This window comes from Gambusia affinis, linkage group LG09, assembly GCF_019740435.1.
Source record: "Gambusia affinis linkage group LG09, SWU_Gaff_1.0, whole genome shotgun sequence".
Lineage (NCBI taxonomy): Eukaryota > Metazoa > Chordata > Actinopteri > Cyprinodontiformes > Poeciliidae > Gambusia > Gambusia affinis.
Genome location: NC_057876.1, coordinates 28,220,147 through 28,237,138, shown reverse-complemented (window position 1 = coordinate 28,237,138; position 16,992 = coordinate 28,220,147). Strand labels below are relative to the sequence as shown.

At 36.5% G+C, this 16,992-nt stretch overlaps 1 protein-coding gene across 2 annotated transcripts in view; it reads right to left on the bottom strand.

Annotated features, from left to right (window-relative positions):
• The window catches only part of si:dkey-237h12.3 (teneurin-3), a 185,390-nt gene that overhangs the window by 76,719 nt on the left and 91,679 nt on the right, over positions 1 to 16,992 (bottom strand). For both annotated transcript variants that reach the window (XM_044126705.1, XM_044126706.1), the window contains exons 6-7: positions 8,868 to 8,993; positions 1,375 to 1,589 (exon numbers count right to left, since the gene is read on the bottom strand). In XM_044126705.1, coding sequence (XP_043982640.1) covers positions 1,375 to 1,589; positions 8,868 to 8,993 — 341 coding nt within the window. The remainder of the gene's footprint in view (positions 1 to 1,374; positions 1,590 to 8,867; positions 8,994 to 16,992) is intronic.

Here is a 16,992-nt window from a genome sequence, read left to right as displayed (position 1 = left end):
TTTATTGACAAAGTTTATATTGTGTTGAAAGTAAGAAAAATTTCAATGTTAAAACAAATTATTATTTCATTATAATTTATTCAATTATTTGGTGAAAGCTGATTTTAGATTTCCATTTTGGCAACACATTGATGAGAAAGATTTGATGAAGCTATAGAATAACAAAAATATAATGAAAAACTGCAAATAATTAACTGGTGGCAGATTAGTATAATGACATGGAAAACAAAAATACACTTCATATAAGGTTTGGCCGTTTAGCAGTACTTATATGAAGTAGTGCAGGTTGCAATAGAAAAACATTTTACATGTTTTGATGCAAATATTTATGTTTAACCTCTAGAATAAATAATGGCAAACAAGAAACTAACTTCTCACAAACTTATTTTTAGATGCTTAAACCGCCAGGCTCCTCGGTATTTTATGGTTGCATCCGTTTAAAATTGTTATGTGGCTTTTATTTAAAATCTGTCTTGACCCTTTTTGTGTGAAGGGTCAACATGTGGAAACCTGTTCCTGCAGAACTAAATCTAAACCCTGTAATCATTTCAGATTAAAACTGAAACAGTTTCATAACCAAAATCAACTCTGTAGTCATGAAGAATTGGCATCATTTTTCACTTAATTAAATGGTATTATGTTTGGCAATGATTTATTTTATTTTCTATTATTGAAACTAAATATCTTTGTGTTATGCTTTAAAGCAAATGTCACACTGTTCTCTATTTTGCCATGTGTGCTGTATATTGACAAATTTGCTCCACAGGTCTAAGTTTATGGAAAAACAAACATTTCTGTGAAACACCAACTCCTGTCATGTTTGTGAAATATTTCTGTTCTAAATTGTGCATGTATACTGGGATCAAGGGTGTGAAATTCCCAGTGTAATGCAGAATGTGGACAACGAAACTTAATTTTACGATGATGTCACCAACTTTTTTTCTGTATTCAAACATCAAATCATTTGAAATGAAATTTTAATATTTTCCATATTACTAAGTGGTTGTATAATAAATAGGAGAATCAGTGGTGAAATAGGCCAAATGGTTATCTTGAAATTTGGTTTCAAACATTGTTTTGCATTAAGTGCAGTGGTGGGCAATGCTGGAGCGTTATTGATCAAAGGTGGAGCTCCTTGATACGCAAGGCAGACATCAAATAGTTTTATAGCCGTATTATTTTTTTCCACAATTTCCATTTTAAACAATTGATCAAGAAGTACTTATACTTCAAATTCAGAAGTGGTATATGATAATCTTAAATACATGTTTCCACATTTCTAAACAAATGAAATAAAGTAGAACTCAACAGCAGCAGATTTCCCAATCAGCGCCTGTTCAGTACAAAAAAGCAATATTTCCAGGGTTTCTTTACCTGAGTGTGTGACGGTACGAGACCCTTTCGCCCATAAACTCCAATCAGTGCGCTCTTCTGCACAGAGATGTTGAATTTAAGGAAGTGTGGCTGATCCATGCTGAGCTGAGAGCGCCAGAACACCCCTGGTGGGACGCTCTGAGCCACCCGCTTTCCGATGTCCACCTGTCCGGTATCAATGGAGCTGTTTTCAGGTTGAAGAATCACAGGCTTTCCTATAGCAAAGAAAAGAAAAGACATTCTTCATTCAGTCACATAAACCACTCACATCTTACAGCTTTCATAAATTATTTCTCTTTGGGTTTTTCTTTGCTGTTGCTTTCCAGTGTTTCTCAATTAAGACAATACATAACTGTGAGTTTCATATTTCCTACAGATGGGCAGTGACCAAGCATGACAGGATTACAAGCCCTGTTTCCAAGCCCTGTTAAGCAGAATAAATAAAAAGAAACATATATATTTGTCTTTTTATAACACACCAACAGGGCAGACCTCCCATTTTGCTTTTGGTCCTTGTGGTTCATGGAGTGAGGCTTCATATCAGATAAAGTGTAAATGAAATCTGTCAGAAGCACTTAGAGCTTCCTTGCCAGAGCAGGAGCTGCAAATCAAAATTTGCTGAATGATGTTCTCCAACCATTACCGTAGAGTGCCAAGATTCACTGGCAGGTTATAGAGCATAGTATGTACTTAGAAGGAAAACTGAGGTGGTCAACGTTTTATCACCTGAACAAATTTTCCTATTAAAAAGTAAAATGCATGAAGCTATGGCCATAAAAAAGTCTGTGGCTGGTGTATGCATGCTTATAGAAGATACAGAGCGAGCTTGGCTTTGCCCCTCCTCTTCAGAGGCATTGTGGTGTGCCGACACATGTACTGTAGCTCTGACTATATCTGTTTGTGCCAGACCTCCTTTATTTGCATGCCTCAGTGTTGGGTGTGTAATGAGGCCATTGCCTGTCACTTCCGCTTCAGTCAAAGTGAGGCTTGGAAGCCAAGTTTACCTCTGGGGAGAATAATAGCTGGCTATTGATTGCCTTTAAACAGTCCAAAACCTGCCTCATGCTATCTTAATTAGCAGTACTTATGAGGATTTAAATCTAGCCCAGTTTAAACAATTGAGCTTTTGCCTGGCCTATTCAACTCAATTAATGCTTCCGTGGCTGTGCATTTTAAACAGCCACTCTGTGCTCGGAGATTCATTTGGTTGTTTTTTGCAGTAAAGGTGAGCTGAGATGGCCTGCTTGCTTGTTGATGAATACACAATAACCCAAGATTACAGAGAGGCCTGAAGTGACTCAGTTGGTGAAAGATCTCTGTAGATTCCCCATGGTTCAGTTATCAGAGGACAGTGGAGGTAATGTTTTTATTTATTTATGTTTTTACTATAGCATCTGTCCTTAATTGTCATTTAAATCTTTGCTTGATTAAATTTATGTACAATCCGGTACTTTAAAAACCCATTAACTCATCACGACAGGTTTTAGTTTATGCTTCTATATTTATTTTAGATGTAAATCTATCTGTTTTTTTTTTTTTTTATCAGCACAGTTATTGTAATAACATTTGAGTACTTAAGGGGATTTTGAGGTCTAGTTTTACACAAACTTATTTATTTTGTCTTCCTCTTTATTAAAGATAAAAATCTGATATGAAATTTTGTAAGCTTGAGGTTATAATTAAAGTTTTATAGGGTATGTGAAAAAGCATAATAAAAATTCTTCTTTCAACCGTGACAACATGAATGTTTATTTTCATTTCCAGTTAAATGCAGCCAGGGAACATAAAAATTGTCCCTCTGTTTAAGATGTGCAGAACATTTCTAGTCAGATGTTTATATTTACTCATCAACTGTGAAATGTCTCAACACTTGTTCAAGTGTGGAAAAACAATAAATTCAAAGCATGAATTTGAATTTATTGCTGATTTTCTCTAAACTACTTGAAAAGCTTAAATATATAAATATTCTATTATATAATGATGCATACAAGACCTGCCTTTTAAATAATCTTCAATAAAATGTAGGCCATCCATTCAGAAAGCTTTATGTTTTCAGAATAGCCAGGTTTGATGCAGACCGTCCTCTTCAGATGAAAGAAAGTTATTTAGGATGATCAGAGTCCACTGGGGCTCGTGTCGGCCATGAACTGGAAACTGCTGGAACACCTGTGGCCACAGTGAAGCAAATTTCACACGCTCCAATATTAACACCTTTAGGCTTGATTGAAAGTTGCAGCTGCTCCTCAGGCACATGCCAAATGCTTTGAGAGAAAAACAATCATATTCAGTGTAGAAAAGTATTCATTTTTATGGTCATAGTGACAATGTTTGGAGGAGTCAAGATGAGGCTTCAAAGGTTTGGAACAATGAACCAGCACGGTGGTGGCACCATCATGGTTCTGGGCTGAATTACTGCCACTGATGCTGCACTAGCTAAGAATAATGGAATAATGAAAATGGTGGATACCTCCAAATTCTGCAACTTTATCTCAAAACATGACAGTTGATGCTTAGTCACATCTGGATGTTGTAATGGGCAAAAATTCAAAAACACACCAGAACTGTTTCTGGAAGGAAAGAATGAACTCAAGTTCATTCTGAAATCAAGTACAAAGAAAATAGACTGACTTGATTTTTGTGCTTAAAACCAAAACCATAATTTAGATAAATTAAACTAAAAACTGCTAGGATTTTTTTAAAGGAGGAAAAAAGCAGCAGAATTGTGGCACACCCTTGTGGAAAGAGCTTCTTGAAAAGAGAAATAATATTAGTGAGGTTTATTACGTAAATTAGAGCTTATTTGCATTATTTTGGACCATGAATGGATGAAAACTTTCACAACAAATTTAAATAAATTATTTGCAGGTGCCATATAATCTGCTCTCAAACGTTTTACTCGACTGAATCAGGATGTTAACAAATCAGTTTTAACACATCTTCAGCTGAAACTGATTTAAATTCAGTTTGTTCATTAAATTTCTAACCTCCAGTATTGAATAAGTGAGTATTAACACACACTCACCCACACACACTCGCCCACACCTCCCACCCCCCTCACACACACACACACACACACACACACACACACACACACACACACACACACACACCTGTTCTGTTACATTTATGTGTCAAAATCTGAATAAGTTTGATTCACCATTATACCTAATATAACAAGAAGATTATGAGATATGATTTTATTAACTACAGTTATCTTTGTTGCAGTTGTGCTTCTGACAGGATTATGACATCTTTGCCTAAAACGTGTTTTCAAAGCTGGAATACACTAAAGTTCTGGTATTTTGCGCAAAATTTTTATTTTTTGAAATTAGAGTGAAAGCAAAATAAAAATGTCTGAAAAAATGTCTGAGCTGAATTGTAGTTATTTTATGTTTCTAAGTCAAAGCCTGGAAAATAATACTGTTTTCAGAAATCTTTACATTTCAGGAGATAATTTCTCTGGTAATTAACCAACATCAGATCCTAAAATATTCTCATTTTCACTTTTTATTAGTAAGATCTTGGCAGATAAATAAGTAGTTATGTTCATATTAATGGGAGATCACAACAAAGTAAGAATTATTGTTTTTCTATTTTTACTGTAGAAGATGGAGACGATGCAGAATCCATCATGTTGCAACAGCAGGTTTCTACCACAACCAATCCAAAAAGTAGCTTTAACACCACCTATTATGAGGAGAGGGCTGTTCCAGGTTCTGATCCAGATCTACTGCTGCAAGTCCACAATTCTTATCAATTAGAGAAAAAATTGAGTAGATCCAAGGGGACGCTGGAAAAACCATTTAACACTGATGTTTATAGACATCTAATTTGGTTTTTATGCTCATACTGTGCAGTGCTGCAGGAAAATGAAAGCAAAGTGCACACAAGTGACCACAAGCTGGTATCAAATGGCCAGCGCTGAGCTGCTGTGCTCTGCCAACTGGAGGTCACAATAGATGACAGCAAATCCATCCTGCCAAAAATTTCCAAAGAAATGCAGATAAAGTGTGCTAAAGGCGACAATAAATGTTATTAAATGAGCAGTAAATCACAACTATATTTACTCTGGTTTTGTCTCTGTAACCACAAACCATCGCTGTAGCTTGAAAAAAAAAAAAATTCTTGTATCTTTTATTTAGAAATGTTGGTTTTGTTTTGGCGGCCTGTATAACCATCAGAAGCTACAATCAAAGTGTCCCAAAAGGCTCAAAGCATTTTTAGATTCTTTATCTGTTGAAACACTTATAATATATCTGTTGTGTAAATTTCTGAAAGAATATATTTGAAGGAAAAAAGTGCCTTAAACATTTTTGTAAATGGTCCAAAGCTTTGGAAAGCATCACTAGTAGTGGGCATGTAGAAGCAGGTCAGAGACAGTTTTCCTGCTGCTGCTGCTGCTTGTTCCTGCTGACTTACAGCAGATTGGAAGCAGGAAAAGCTGAATCTGTACGGGAGGCAATTATTGCTACTATGGTACAAAAAGCCAAACATCAGTCGCTGTGATTCCCAACATTGATGTCCTTGTATTGGCACCATTAGGAAGCACATTTCAAAATGCATGCATAAGTTGCATAGGATACAAATGGAAGTTTATTTTTTTGAAGACAGATTGTGTTCAAATATTTTAAGCATCACATCTGCAGGTTTATTTGAAACTCTTAGAAATCTGTAGCAAAGGTACATAATAATATAAATAATGCATTTGTTTATTGTTACGAATCATATATTTGTCATTTGTGTTAGAAACTACATAATGTTAACATTTGTACTGTTAACATTATGCAGCAATGTGTCATTTCCAGCACTTTGCTAAAGTATCTACACCCCATAATTTCAAGACACAAACAAAAACTTTTGTGCATTTTTTATGGTCTAAATCATCACAAAATGAATCATATTTGTAAACTGGAAAAAAATAATACATCTTTTACATTTTTTTTCCAAAATGGAAAAGAGGAAGAATCAGCAGGAATCTACCAAGACATGGAAGTTGAAATAAACTGACAGGAGACGTAGCCAAGAGGCCCATTGTACTCTGGAGGGACAAGGAAGGTTGGATCTGATGGAAATGCAGCTGCAGCTAAAGACAAAAACACTGCGATGCTAAAGAAAATATCAGAAGGTGGCTGAAAATGACCTGAGACTGAGGCAGAAGTTCACTTTCCAGCAGGACAGGAACCCGTTCGCACACAGCAAGAGACACATTTGAATGATTTATGATTAAAGCAGGTCTATATGCTATAATGGCCCAGTCAAAGTCCAGACTGAACTCCAACCAAGAATCTGTGACAAAGCTTAAAAATGTATGTCTGCAGCTTAAGCTCAGTCATACTGGAGGAAAAGTGTCTGCTGAGAAGAGTGTGAAGCTGCTAGTTAGACACTTTAAAAAGCTTTCAGCTGTAACTGCAGTAATAATCAGCTTAACAAAGTATTGGCTACAGAGATTATAGCACATATGCATGTCACACTTCACAGTTATCCAGTACTTATTATAGTTTGAGGTTACAAAGTGAAAAAAAATGTATGAATTATTTTGCAGGGCTCTATTTATTTGAAGGTGGAGTTTTAAAGATACAGAATGAATGTCTTTTTATTTAAAAAAAAAAAATGAGTAAAGCCCCCGTTTTTTTGTTTTTTTTTTGTTAAGACAGAACATTGTACCTTAACATTGAACTTGGTAAGAATGATAAATTGTTAAAAGATTCCCTGTTATGCTCTGTAATTGCACGTTCTAGCTGTGCCTTTGCAACGCACCAGCCCAAAACCAGGCTTTCAAAAAGCTAGAAGCGGTTCAGCTCAGTTCAGAGTAGTAAATATTTAAAGTGTGTTTGGGTCCGATTCAGGTTTTTAGCTGCTGAAAATATCCACAGTAGTTGTTTTTTAAACATGCTTGAGTGTGGAGGGTGAACACCTTGTGCACCTTCCACCAATGTTCAAACTGTCTAAAAACCAGATGAATTCAATGTGAAACAGCTTAAAAGCATCTAGCAAAACAGTAACAAATCAGTTCTGTTAGCAGGGTTGGAAGTAAGGAGACAAGTTTTTGCAAAGTACAAACACAGAGACAACTAAAGCCTGAACTACTCAGTTTTAATAGTTTCTTTTGTTCTGCAACTACTAACTTGTCAGCTAATGATTATTTTCAAGAAAGTACAGAGATAAAAAAAAAAACTGGCTTGGTAAAAAATGCCCAACAGTATTTATTCATTTTTAAATAAGGAGAGTTTTAACTAATTCGAGCAAACAGATGTCGTACAGTGACAGGAAAAACAATTTTGTTGTTCTTGGTTATTAAGTGGCAGGTTTTATCCCACACAATTTTGGACAATTTGGAGACGACAGAGCAGCTGATACCCACAAATACACTACAGTACAGTGGTCTTTCTTAGATTTGAAACACTTTGTTGAAGTCAGGAAAGAGGAGTGACCCGGATGAAAAGAATCTTCCCAACAGAATTAATATATTCATGAAGTCTAAATGTGTCAAAATAACTTTCAAATGATTTTTAAAAGTTGCCAAAAAGAATAAAACACCAACATGGACGTCAAAGTGTAAAAATGTAAAACTGTGCCTGATTTATAATTTAATAACAATCAGCCCAATAGCATGATGATAGAAAATAATTGTTTTAGTAAACATAAATTTGAAGATTTTCTATGCTCAGAATAACTTTAACTAAGCAGTTGGACTGAGAGGACAGCCTTGAGGGACGCCACATGAAAGGGGAATTGAGGAAGATGAAAAACAACTCAGCTTGTACAATATAAATAATTCAAGAGGAATTCCTTTAATGAAAGCACAATGCTTCAGTTGAAAGAATAAGATGCCATAATCCAAAGTGCTCATAAAGATCTAAAAAGAGTGTCATGAATCTTTTATTAATGATCACAATCATTAAAACCTTTCAGAAGTATTAATAGACAGAGCTTTTGGAGCAGGATGGAACATGTTAGTGGCACCAAGTTAGTTTTTCCTGCTTCCTGTTTAAAATGAGCCAAAAGAGTTTCAGTCATAAGAACAATGTCAAGACGACATCTAAGACCCATTTTATAGGAACACGAGGTCGTAATGTCCACTAGGACCAATAAAGGAGCTCAGATCATTTCTAATCACTTCAGCTAGCACAAAAAAAGAAAAATGCTTCAAGTGAAGGAAAATGTCAGAGAAAATGAGGGAAGAAGGATAGATATAGATAGTCAGATAGGGGAGTCTTTGAGAGCTGACACAAACAATCTTTGGCACAAAATCCTTCATAGTTTTCATTTACGCCTCCATCCAAGTGTGTCAGACAAGTCAACGTTTGCTTTCGCTTGACACCACTGGGAGTTTAGAATGACATAAAAGAAGCAACCCTGCAATAAAAACAATTTAGCACATTTAAAAAGCAAAGTCACAAATGTTTCTGTATTCAAATATGGCACGAGAAAATAAAATGATTTGAAACAGCAGGATTAATTGTACAGGAGATGTCAGTGTCTTTTTTTCTCACCATCAGCAGCTAGAGCTGTTACTACGCTTGACTGGGTGGGCCCTGCCTTCCCAACTCCCCCGTTTTCAAAAGCTGGCTGGTTTTCCAACTCCTGAAGCTGCCAGTTGAGACCAAAAAGGTGCATTGCTGCGAAAAACACAGACATAAAAGATAAACAAATCACTGTGTGGGCTTGCAGGAAACAATAAGCAAAACGCAAATAGTTTCAAACCACCAATCAAGCCACTTATGGACAAAAGACCTGTGGGAGTGCGCAGTGCAGGCGGGAAAAAAGCAGCTGTTTAACGCCAAACATTCGCCTCTACATTCTGTTGTCTGTGGCCAGTCGGCCAATGGGTGGCTTTTGTGTAAACCTTACAGCGACACAGGCCAGACAAAGTCATTTCAATCGATATTGTGGCATGTTTCCTCAGGGAGTGCTGTTCATTAAGGTTCCAAAGTGTCAGCTACTGCATCAAAGAGAGCAGCAGCCAGAGTTTCTATTTTGACACAAAGCTTCCACTTCAGACAAACACAAGATCCACCGGAAAAGTTTTAAACTCCCGGAGTCTAATATGTAAGAGTTGCTGTTACTTGTGTGTGTGAAAGATTGAGACAGACTGGGGGGCTTGGAGGGATACGAAGTGAAAGACTTTTAAGAAAGTGGAAGGCAGAGTATTGAGAGAGATGCTCACAGCAGGAGATGGAAGTGAGAAGGTTAGACTCTGCAACACTCCTCTCGTTGTCTTACATAACTAAAACGTGTCTGGCTTTCATTCAGACAACCTGCTTTATTGTCACAGAATTGGATGCAATCAAACTGTGCTCTTGTTGTTTTGGGAAAGTGAGGCGTTTCTGCGAGCGCAGCAAGAGGGCTTATCTCCTTCAAAGTCACCAGCCAAGGGAACATGCTGAGGAAGCATCTTGATTTCCGACCATTTGATCTGCGGGAGGAACTTTTCTCCAACACCCGTCGCACGCTGGGAAGATGGATATCGACTGCAGCAAATAACATGAGAGGTGGATGCGGGGCCAGAGAGAATATCAAATGTGAAGGAGACCAAAAGAGAGTTGGAAAACTGGTACGAACAGCGTGTCAATAGATACTTTGTTAAGAAACAGGGAGCGGGTTGGTTTGTAAAAAGCCTCCTGATGGAAATACATGGATGCACAGAAGACGTGTCCTTGGCAGATCAAGTGAACAGGTGTGGCGTGGCCTTGAATTTCAGTCAGATTTAACATCAGAATCATGATATTTAGCCATCTAGCATATTCAGTCCAAACCATACTCGGCCTCACAATCTATTTCAGTAGCCAATAAAGTGAACCAGACAGAGGAAACGATTTCTGATTGTTTCATCAATACTTTTAACAGGAACAATGCTTCTGAGACAGGAGTGCCTAATATGAAAGAGATTTGAACACATCGACTAAAGTGGGACAAGGTTTAAACTGTGTTCACATCTCAATGTTTTTCTTACTTTGAGTGTTTCATCTTTATCTCAGTCAGAGAACTGAAACTTGCAAAATAATGCAGGAAACCATCAGAACATGCACTGAAAACCTGGGAAGAACTGCGCTCAGCCTTGTGAATAAAAGAGGTGATATGAAGCATTGATCAGTATTGGTAATTCCTAAATTCAAAGGCCTTTGATAAATTTCAGTTCGACGGCTTATTCTGGTGTCTTTATCTAATGTTTTAATCAGGTGTCTGGAACTGGAATATTCCCAACTGACTGCAGGTTCTAGTAGTCATGAATGGAAAAACAAGACAGGAAGTTGGCTGCAGTGGATTTTATTTAGGAGTATCAGATCAAAAGGGGATGAGGAGTTAATAACACCACTTAACTATTTATTTGTATAAAAACTCTCTTTGTGATTATGCACTAATTTCTGTTAGTCTGTCAGACAAAATCCCAGTAATATACACTGATGTCTGAGATTGTAGCCCAACAAAATGCAAAAATACTTTGGAGCAGAGAACATAAACAGACAGGATTACACGCAAAATATTACAGTTGTGAAGAATGAGAAACTATGAATGACAACACTCCTCAACATTTCATGTCTTCATTTCAATAAACACTCATAAATAAATATAAATGTTGGAATTGTTGTCTTGGTTCAAAGTTATTCTGAAGAATTATTTTGCAAACAGCAAAAATTATAATTTAAATGAAATACACTAACACAGGCAAAATATGAAATCCCACTGATAGAAGTAAAATATAGTTGATATAAAATATAGCCTGAATTATGCAATACTTCTCTCCTATATTTTTCCATCTTACTGAGATCTCCTAAAGTGTTCCTCCCCTGGAAATCTTTTGTTGCATTTAATCCATCAGCTCTCAAAAACCTGCACAGATGGGACCTGCAGCTCCAGATAAATGCCACCCACCGGACAGAGCATCCAGGTCTGGGATCAACATGTTCATGGCTCTCTAATCAGATCTGAAAGCATCAGCTGTGGAGATGAAGCATGAACGTAAGACAGAACTTCAGTCTAAAAAGAAAAGAATGTACCTAACGCTGAAAAAAAAAAAAAAAAGACTGACAGCGCCAAATAAAAGTAGGTTAGTACATTGCTTGAAGAAGAAAAAGTAGCAGGTTCCTTTCTTTGAAAATGCCTTGAAGTGAAACAAGAAATGCATTTAAGAGGCAAAGACAAAATCAGTTTTATCAAGGGAAATGCTGCAGGACAATTACTGCACTCACACAAGGAACCACAGCCTTACAGGAGAAACATTTCCACTAATCATTTTCACATTTAATGCTCTGCTTTAACCTTTATGTTGACTAAAAACTTTTTTCTTTCGGCTATAACACCAGTACCAAACTGTTGTCCCTGAGGTGGTGAGGTGGCCATGTTTAAAATGAACACGACAACATTTAACCTAAAGAAAAGTAAGAATGAACAAATGAGGCTGGATACAAGTTTCTCTGTCTGAAAGGACATTTACTGCGCTGCGTTTGGACCCCAAATCAATTTAACGTAATAAGGAAAGAGGTTCTGTTCTCTGCACATCTGCCTCATTGTGTCAAAAACCCTCCATGAGAAAGGAAATTGTGTATCAGAGGCGACAGAACCGCGGAGAGCTGCTCTCAGCGCACTCCGGCTTGGATCTCCACTTACCTCATCAACAAATTGCTTTGAGGTGAATAGCCCTCAATTTATAAATTTACATAAGTTATTTCTACACGGCGTAGACCAGCTCAATTAATATTTATAGGCCAGGAGCGATTCTCTTCCAGACCAAGAAGGCTGGAAAAGCAGGCTTCTAATCGCTGATGTCAAAATGTGCCCTGGTGGAACATCAATGTCAGCGATGACGGAGGGCTCGAATTTGTAAGTTCACTCCATGCTTGTTTGAGCTCTGACATCCAACACGCCTTTCCTGTGCTGAGGCAACAAATACTGACTTTACCATAAAAACTAACTCATACTTTGTGATAAAATCTGATTTTCAAATCGAAGGTCAAAGGTCCAGAACAACAAATCCAATTAGTTATTTCTGTTTACAATGTACAAACAGTACTTTATGCCTACAACTGTTTATTAGTGACCCTAAGCTGCTGTAATTAATAAATATGAAGCATAATGAGTGCTCAATGTCTTTCCACATTAATTACTTTTCATGCCTCAACAAATAAAATCTTTATTCAGAGCAACAAAGTAAACAGTATCTCAATGTGGGTGACCCCTCACATTTCTGTAAATGTTTCATTTTGTCTCCATGCAACAACACAGTAAATGTTTGCTGTAAAGTTGTGCAGCTTGAAAAACTCCATATTAATGGCGCTTAAATTGATTCACAGCCATCTAAATACAGATGTTATCAAATGTAATCTTGAGCAGTTAACACAATTTGAATTTTCATAACAGAATTACAGCTTCTTAAAATTATTATTTTTAGATCAATGTTTGTTATTATGTTGAAAACTATTGCTTTTGTTATGCTGTCTATAAAAACAGCATCACTTAAAGAAAATGTATTCCTCCTCTTTTTGCAAAACTTTTATGTTTTTCCTTATTTTGAAAAGGAAATAAACTTGTTAACTTCCAATATACCTTTTTTCCAAAGGTCATGAAACATGTGTGGCTCTAAATGATCCTTTCTACTGAGTTGAGAGTAAAAATGTCTGTGAACTGTAAAGGTTGTAGACCCCAGCCCAGCTGCAGAGGGATTGTCGCTCCACATAATCATTGAATTTAGGTCAGGTATTTAAGAAATTCATCAAAGGTAGAAAATGTGAATTTTTCATGGAAAAACACAAATTAAACTGACTGATAATAAGACAGAACTGATCCCTTTTGTTGCACAATTTTTGAATTTTCCTTTTTTTTAATTGACTTTATTCTGGAGCTGCAGAGTTTTTATGCAGCAAGAAGGTCCTGAGTTCGAATCCCTGCCTGGTGTCTTTCTGCATGCAGTTTGCATGATCTCCCCATACAGGTGCAGATTCTCTCTGGCTGCTTCAGCTTCCTCCCACAGTCTAAAAACATCACTGTTGGGTTTACTGATGCCTTTAAAACTGACTTTAGCTGTTCATTCCTGTGAGTCTCTGTGTCGTCCTGTGATGGACTGGATACCATTCCAAGCTGGACCCTAGTTACTGAAGACTTTTGTAGCCAAGTATTTCAAAAATTTTATGCATTATTGTAATATGGACCTATGTTTTTCAGTTCAAGCCCCTGCAGAGTGCCACAGAAACAGACTGGGTCTGTGTGTTCTGGCTCCAGATCAGAGTCATATTCAGATTCTCTGGTACAGAGTAATAACCTCTAATACATGTAACTTTCATGCATTTATAAGAGAGAAAAGAGGCATATCTGCAGTCAGAGTGACAACAACTTGGAGCTCAACAGCTCTGGATTATGGAGCTAAATATTATTCCTACTAGAAGCTCGCTGCTACAAATGCCTTCAGGGGATTCTTAGAAACAAGCTGAGCAGCTTGTGGCTGAGAGGTTGCTGCTCTCAGGACAGTTTCTTCATCATTCCCAGTTGGAAAAAAATCCCTTCTACAAACCTAACCAAGGGTTTAATTTTGGATTCTGTGGTAAATGAAGCAAATATTAGATTCTCTTTGTTTCTGTTCAAGAAGAATTAGAAGCTGTGATGTTTATGTCTCAGAGGAGGAGGTTCCTGCACCATCCTGTTGAAGGAAGTTTCATCCATGTAAACACAGCGTTCCAAGCCATAACTCCTGTTATATTACTTGAAAATGAGCATCTTTAACATTTGTAAGGCAAAAGATAAGCACTCAATTGAGTGAGGTAGAGGAGGAGGTCATCTTTCTCTCGTTTCCACACAATCTGTCCGCGTTGTTTCTGCACTCAGAGCAGCGGAGCTGAAATCGGTTCTGACTGGCCCGTCTTTTATCAGAACAATTGTTGAAATTCTTCCAGTTCAGCCAGGTTGCAGTAATGGGAAAAACTCACCTCAGCAGGTTTGTCTCATTTGAATTGCAGGAGCTGTTGCACTCGATTAGCCAGTCTCCAAATTTTAATGCAGCTCTTCTTATGAAGATTTTGTTTTTTTTTACATAAATAAGGACACAAAGCAAATAAGTCGGTGTGTTGCCATTAACTTCAAACATGAGCCATTTTGGCAAATAACAAATGCAGCTGTGTATTTATTTGTTTTGGAGCTTATCTTTTTAATAATGAGGCTGAGTGAGCCGACTGTGGAGGAGTATTATAATATGAGTGCACATTGTCACTATTTCAGTCATGGCGCCAGGTGGTGAATGCAAGATATGAGAAGTTGTGCAAACATTCTCAGACACCTTGAGGCAAGAGAAACAAGGGTGAATCTGTTAAAAACACTCAAACATAAACATGAAATTCCCAAAACTAAATGAACCCAGTTCAGGAACACTTAAGTCCAAAACTTAAGGGAGAGAGAAAAGTGAGGTTTTGACTCCATAATTACAACTTGAACTTTCATAAATAAAGTAAAAGTCTATATTCCATGTGAGCCTTATTATACAATAAGACTGTTAAAAAGAGTTGTAGTTTTCAGACATAATAATGATCATATTATTAACTACACACCAGGTTTCTACCACATGTAATCTAATGGAAAATTAATCTTCCTCTAGAAACACTGCAATCAGTAGGAAGATAAATACATCATTGTATTTATTTAGTTTAATATTCACCTTAAAGCATTCTCCAAAATGACTCCAGTGAGTCGGAATGGTGACCTGCCCAGGATCGCCCTGCTGATATTAGCATCTGATATGTTGCTCCTGATTCTGCAGCAAGTACATTGCATCTTCTAAAATCAGATGCTAAAAGTTCTTTGTTCTGTTTTCAACCTTCAATAGTTGTGAATTCATTTAAAAAATTGCACTTCATGAATAGTTGATGAATAGTTTTTTTCTCAGAAGCAGAATCATAGTTTTAGCAATTTGTGGACTCCAGGTATCATAACTAAATGATTACATTGTGTGTAACTATTAATTCATGTGGGCTTAGCACTATGATTTTAATTTTTCTGTCAGATCGTATTGTTAGTTACCTCTATCTCCACCTTTCATATAAAAGTAACTAAAAGCACTGCAACCTAAAATCTTTTCAAAGAAAGAAAATCTTTGTTTCAGACACAGTGGATCAACTCAGGCTCAACATTTAGAGTCTTATCTTTTATCTTTATTTTAAAAAAATAATCCTCTTATCAAATGGTCATGTTCTCATTGTTGGTAATTAGACAAAAATTTGAATGTAATTATCATAAAATAATCTGCTGTGTTACATTTTAAAGATGTTTCTTGCAGATGGTGACTAGACTCACTATGTGAATTATGGTCTTTATAGTGATGGGGTTGCTTCAGTCTGTATTCCATATAAAATGCAAATGATCCGACATCAGGATTGGATCAGCATTGGTTCTTATGCATATTGGTTGAGACCACTGATCTAGATGGAAAGCTTGAGTGTTTTTGGAAATCAGATATTGGTAGATTTTCCCCTGTATGCCAGTGATCAGTCTGCTGATCAGAATCACCTTTTCAGAGATATTTTAGTGTTAAAAAGGAGGAAACACAAAATCTACTGTAATTTCTGTGAATTTACAAACATCTAGAGGGTGGAAGCTATATCAGGTTTTTACTGCAATTAATAATTAAATAACTGAAGAGAAAACTCTGGAGCTCTAAGGAGGAGCATCAGCAGCAACATGAAAGCTAACCTGAATCCAACATGTTGCTTCGTTTTGTGTTTGATCTTTTAACCTCAGTTTGCCATGGAGCATGAAGAGTTTGGGAATATTGGGATCCATGCCTTTGACGCAAGGCATAAATATCTACATTACAGAAATGCCACCAGTACTAGTAATATCATCTAAAACAACAATAAATATATTTTATTTACTTAATTATTGACTGTAAGAGAAGAACTTATTAAGGAAGGGTTTTGTCACAGGATCCAGAAACTTTTGAAACCATTTTAGAAAAATCTACAGAAGAATAAATCTAAAGAGTTAAGAATGAAGCGTTTTCAAAACAAAAGTTAACAGAATTGCTCTGAGAATAATTATGCTACTATAAGTTTTGTTAATAATAATGACAATGTATGGATGGCTAGTAATATTACTGAGTGTGTTGATTTTTCATATGAAACATTATTAAATGCTTACAGTAATTTAAATCATATATGTGAACTTAATTCCAGCATCTTTATTGTAAGACCTGACATTAATGAAATGCATTTATTGCTCTGATGTCACATTATGAAGATTCAGGTATCTAATTTAATAAGTATAATTACCACCCTGCAAACAAACCTGCAGAGATTTATGATATTGTTAAGAATAAAAATGTTGTGAATGAATAAATATAGCAGAGCAGTTTGAAACAGTAGCTGGAGAAGTTGGATTTTCCCTCAGTAAGCTGAGCACATTAGTCATTGTATCACAGTGTGAACCGCACAAAGTAACAAACCAGTTAAGTCAATGAAAGGATTATGAATATCGATACTGATGTAGCACATTTATGACCTCTCCTCCAAGGGAGCACTTCCCCTCTCTGTTCAGCAATAAAACACTGGTTATATAGGATCTCTCCAACATCGCTATATTTCTCTTTATACAACGGTGTCACATTTCCTCTGCCTCCAAGCTGGGTGAATACTTATATAT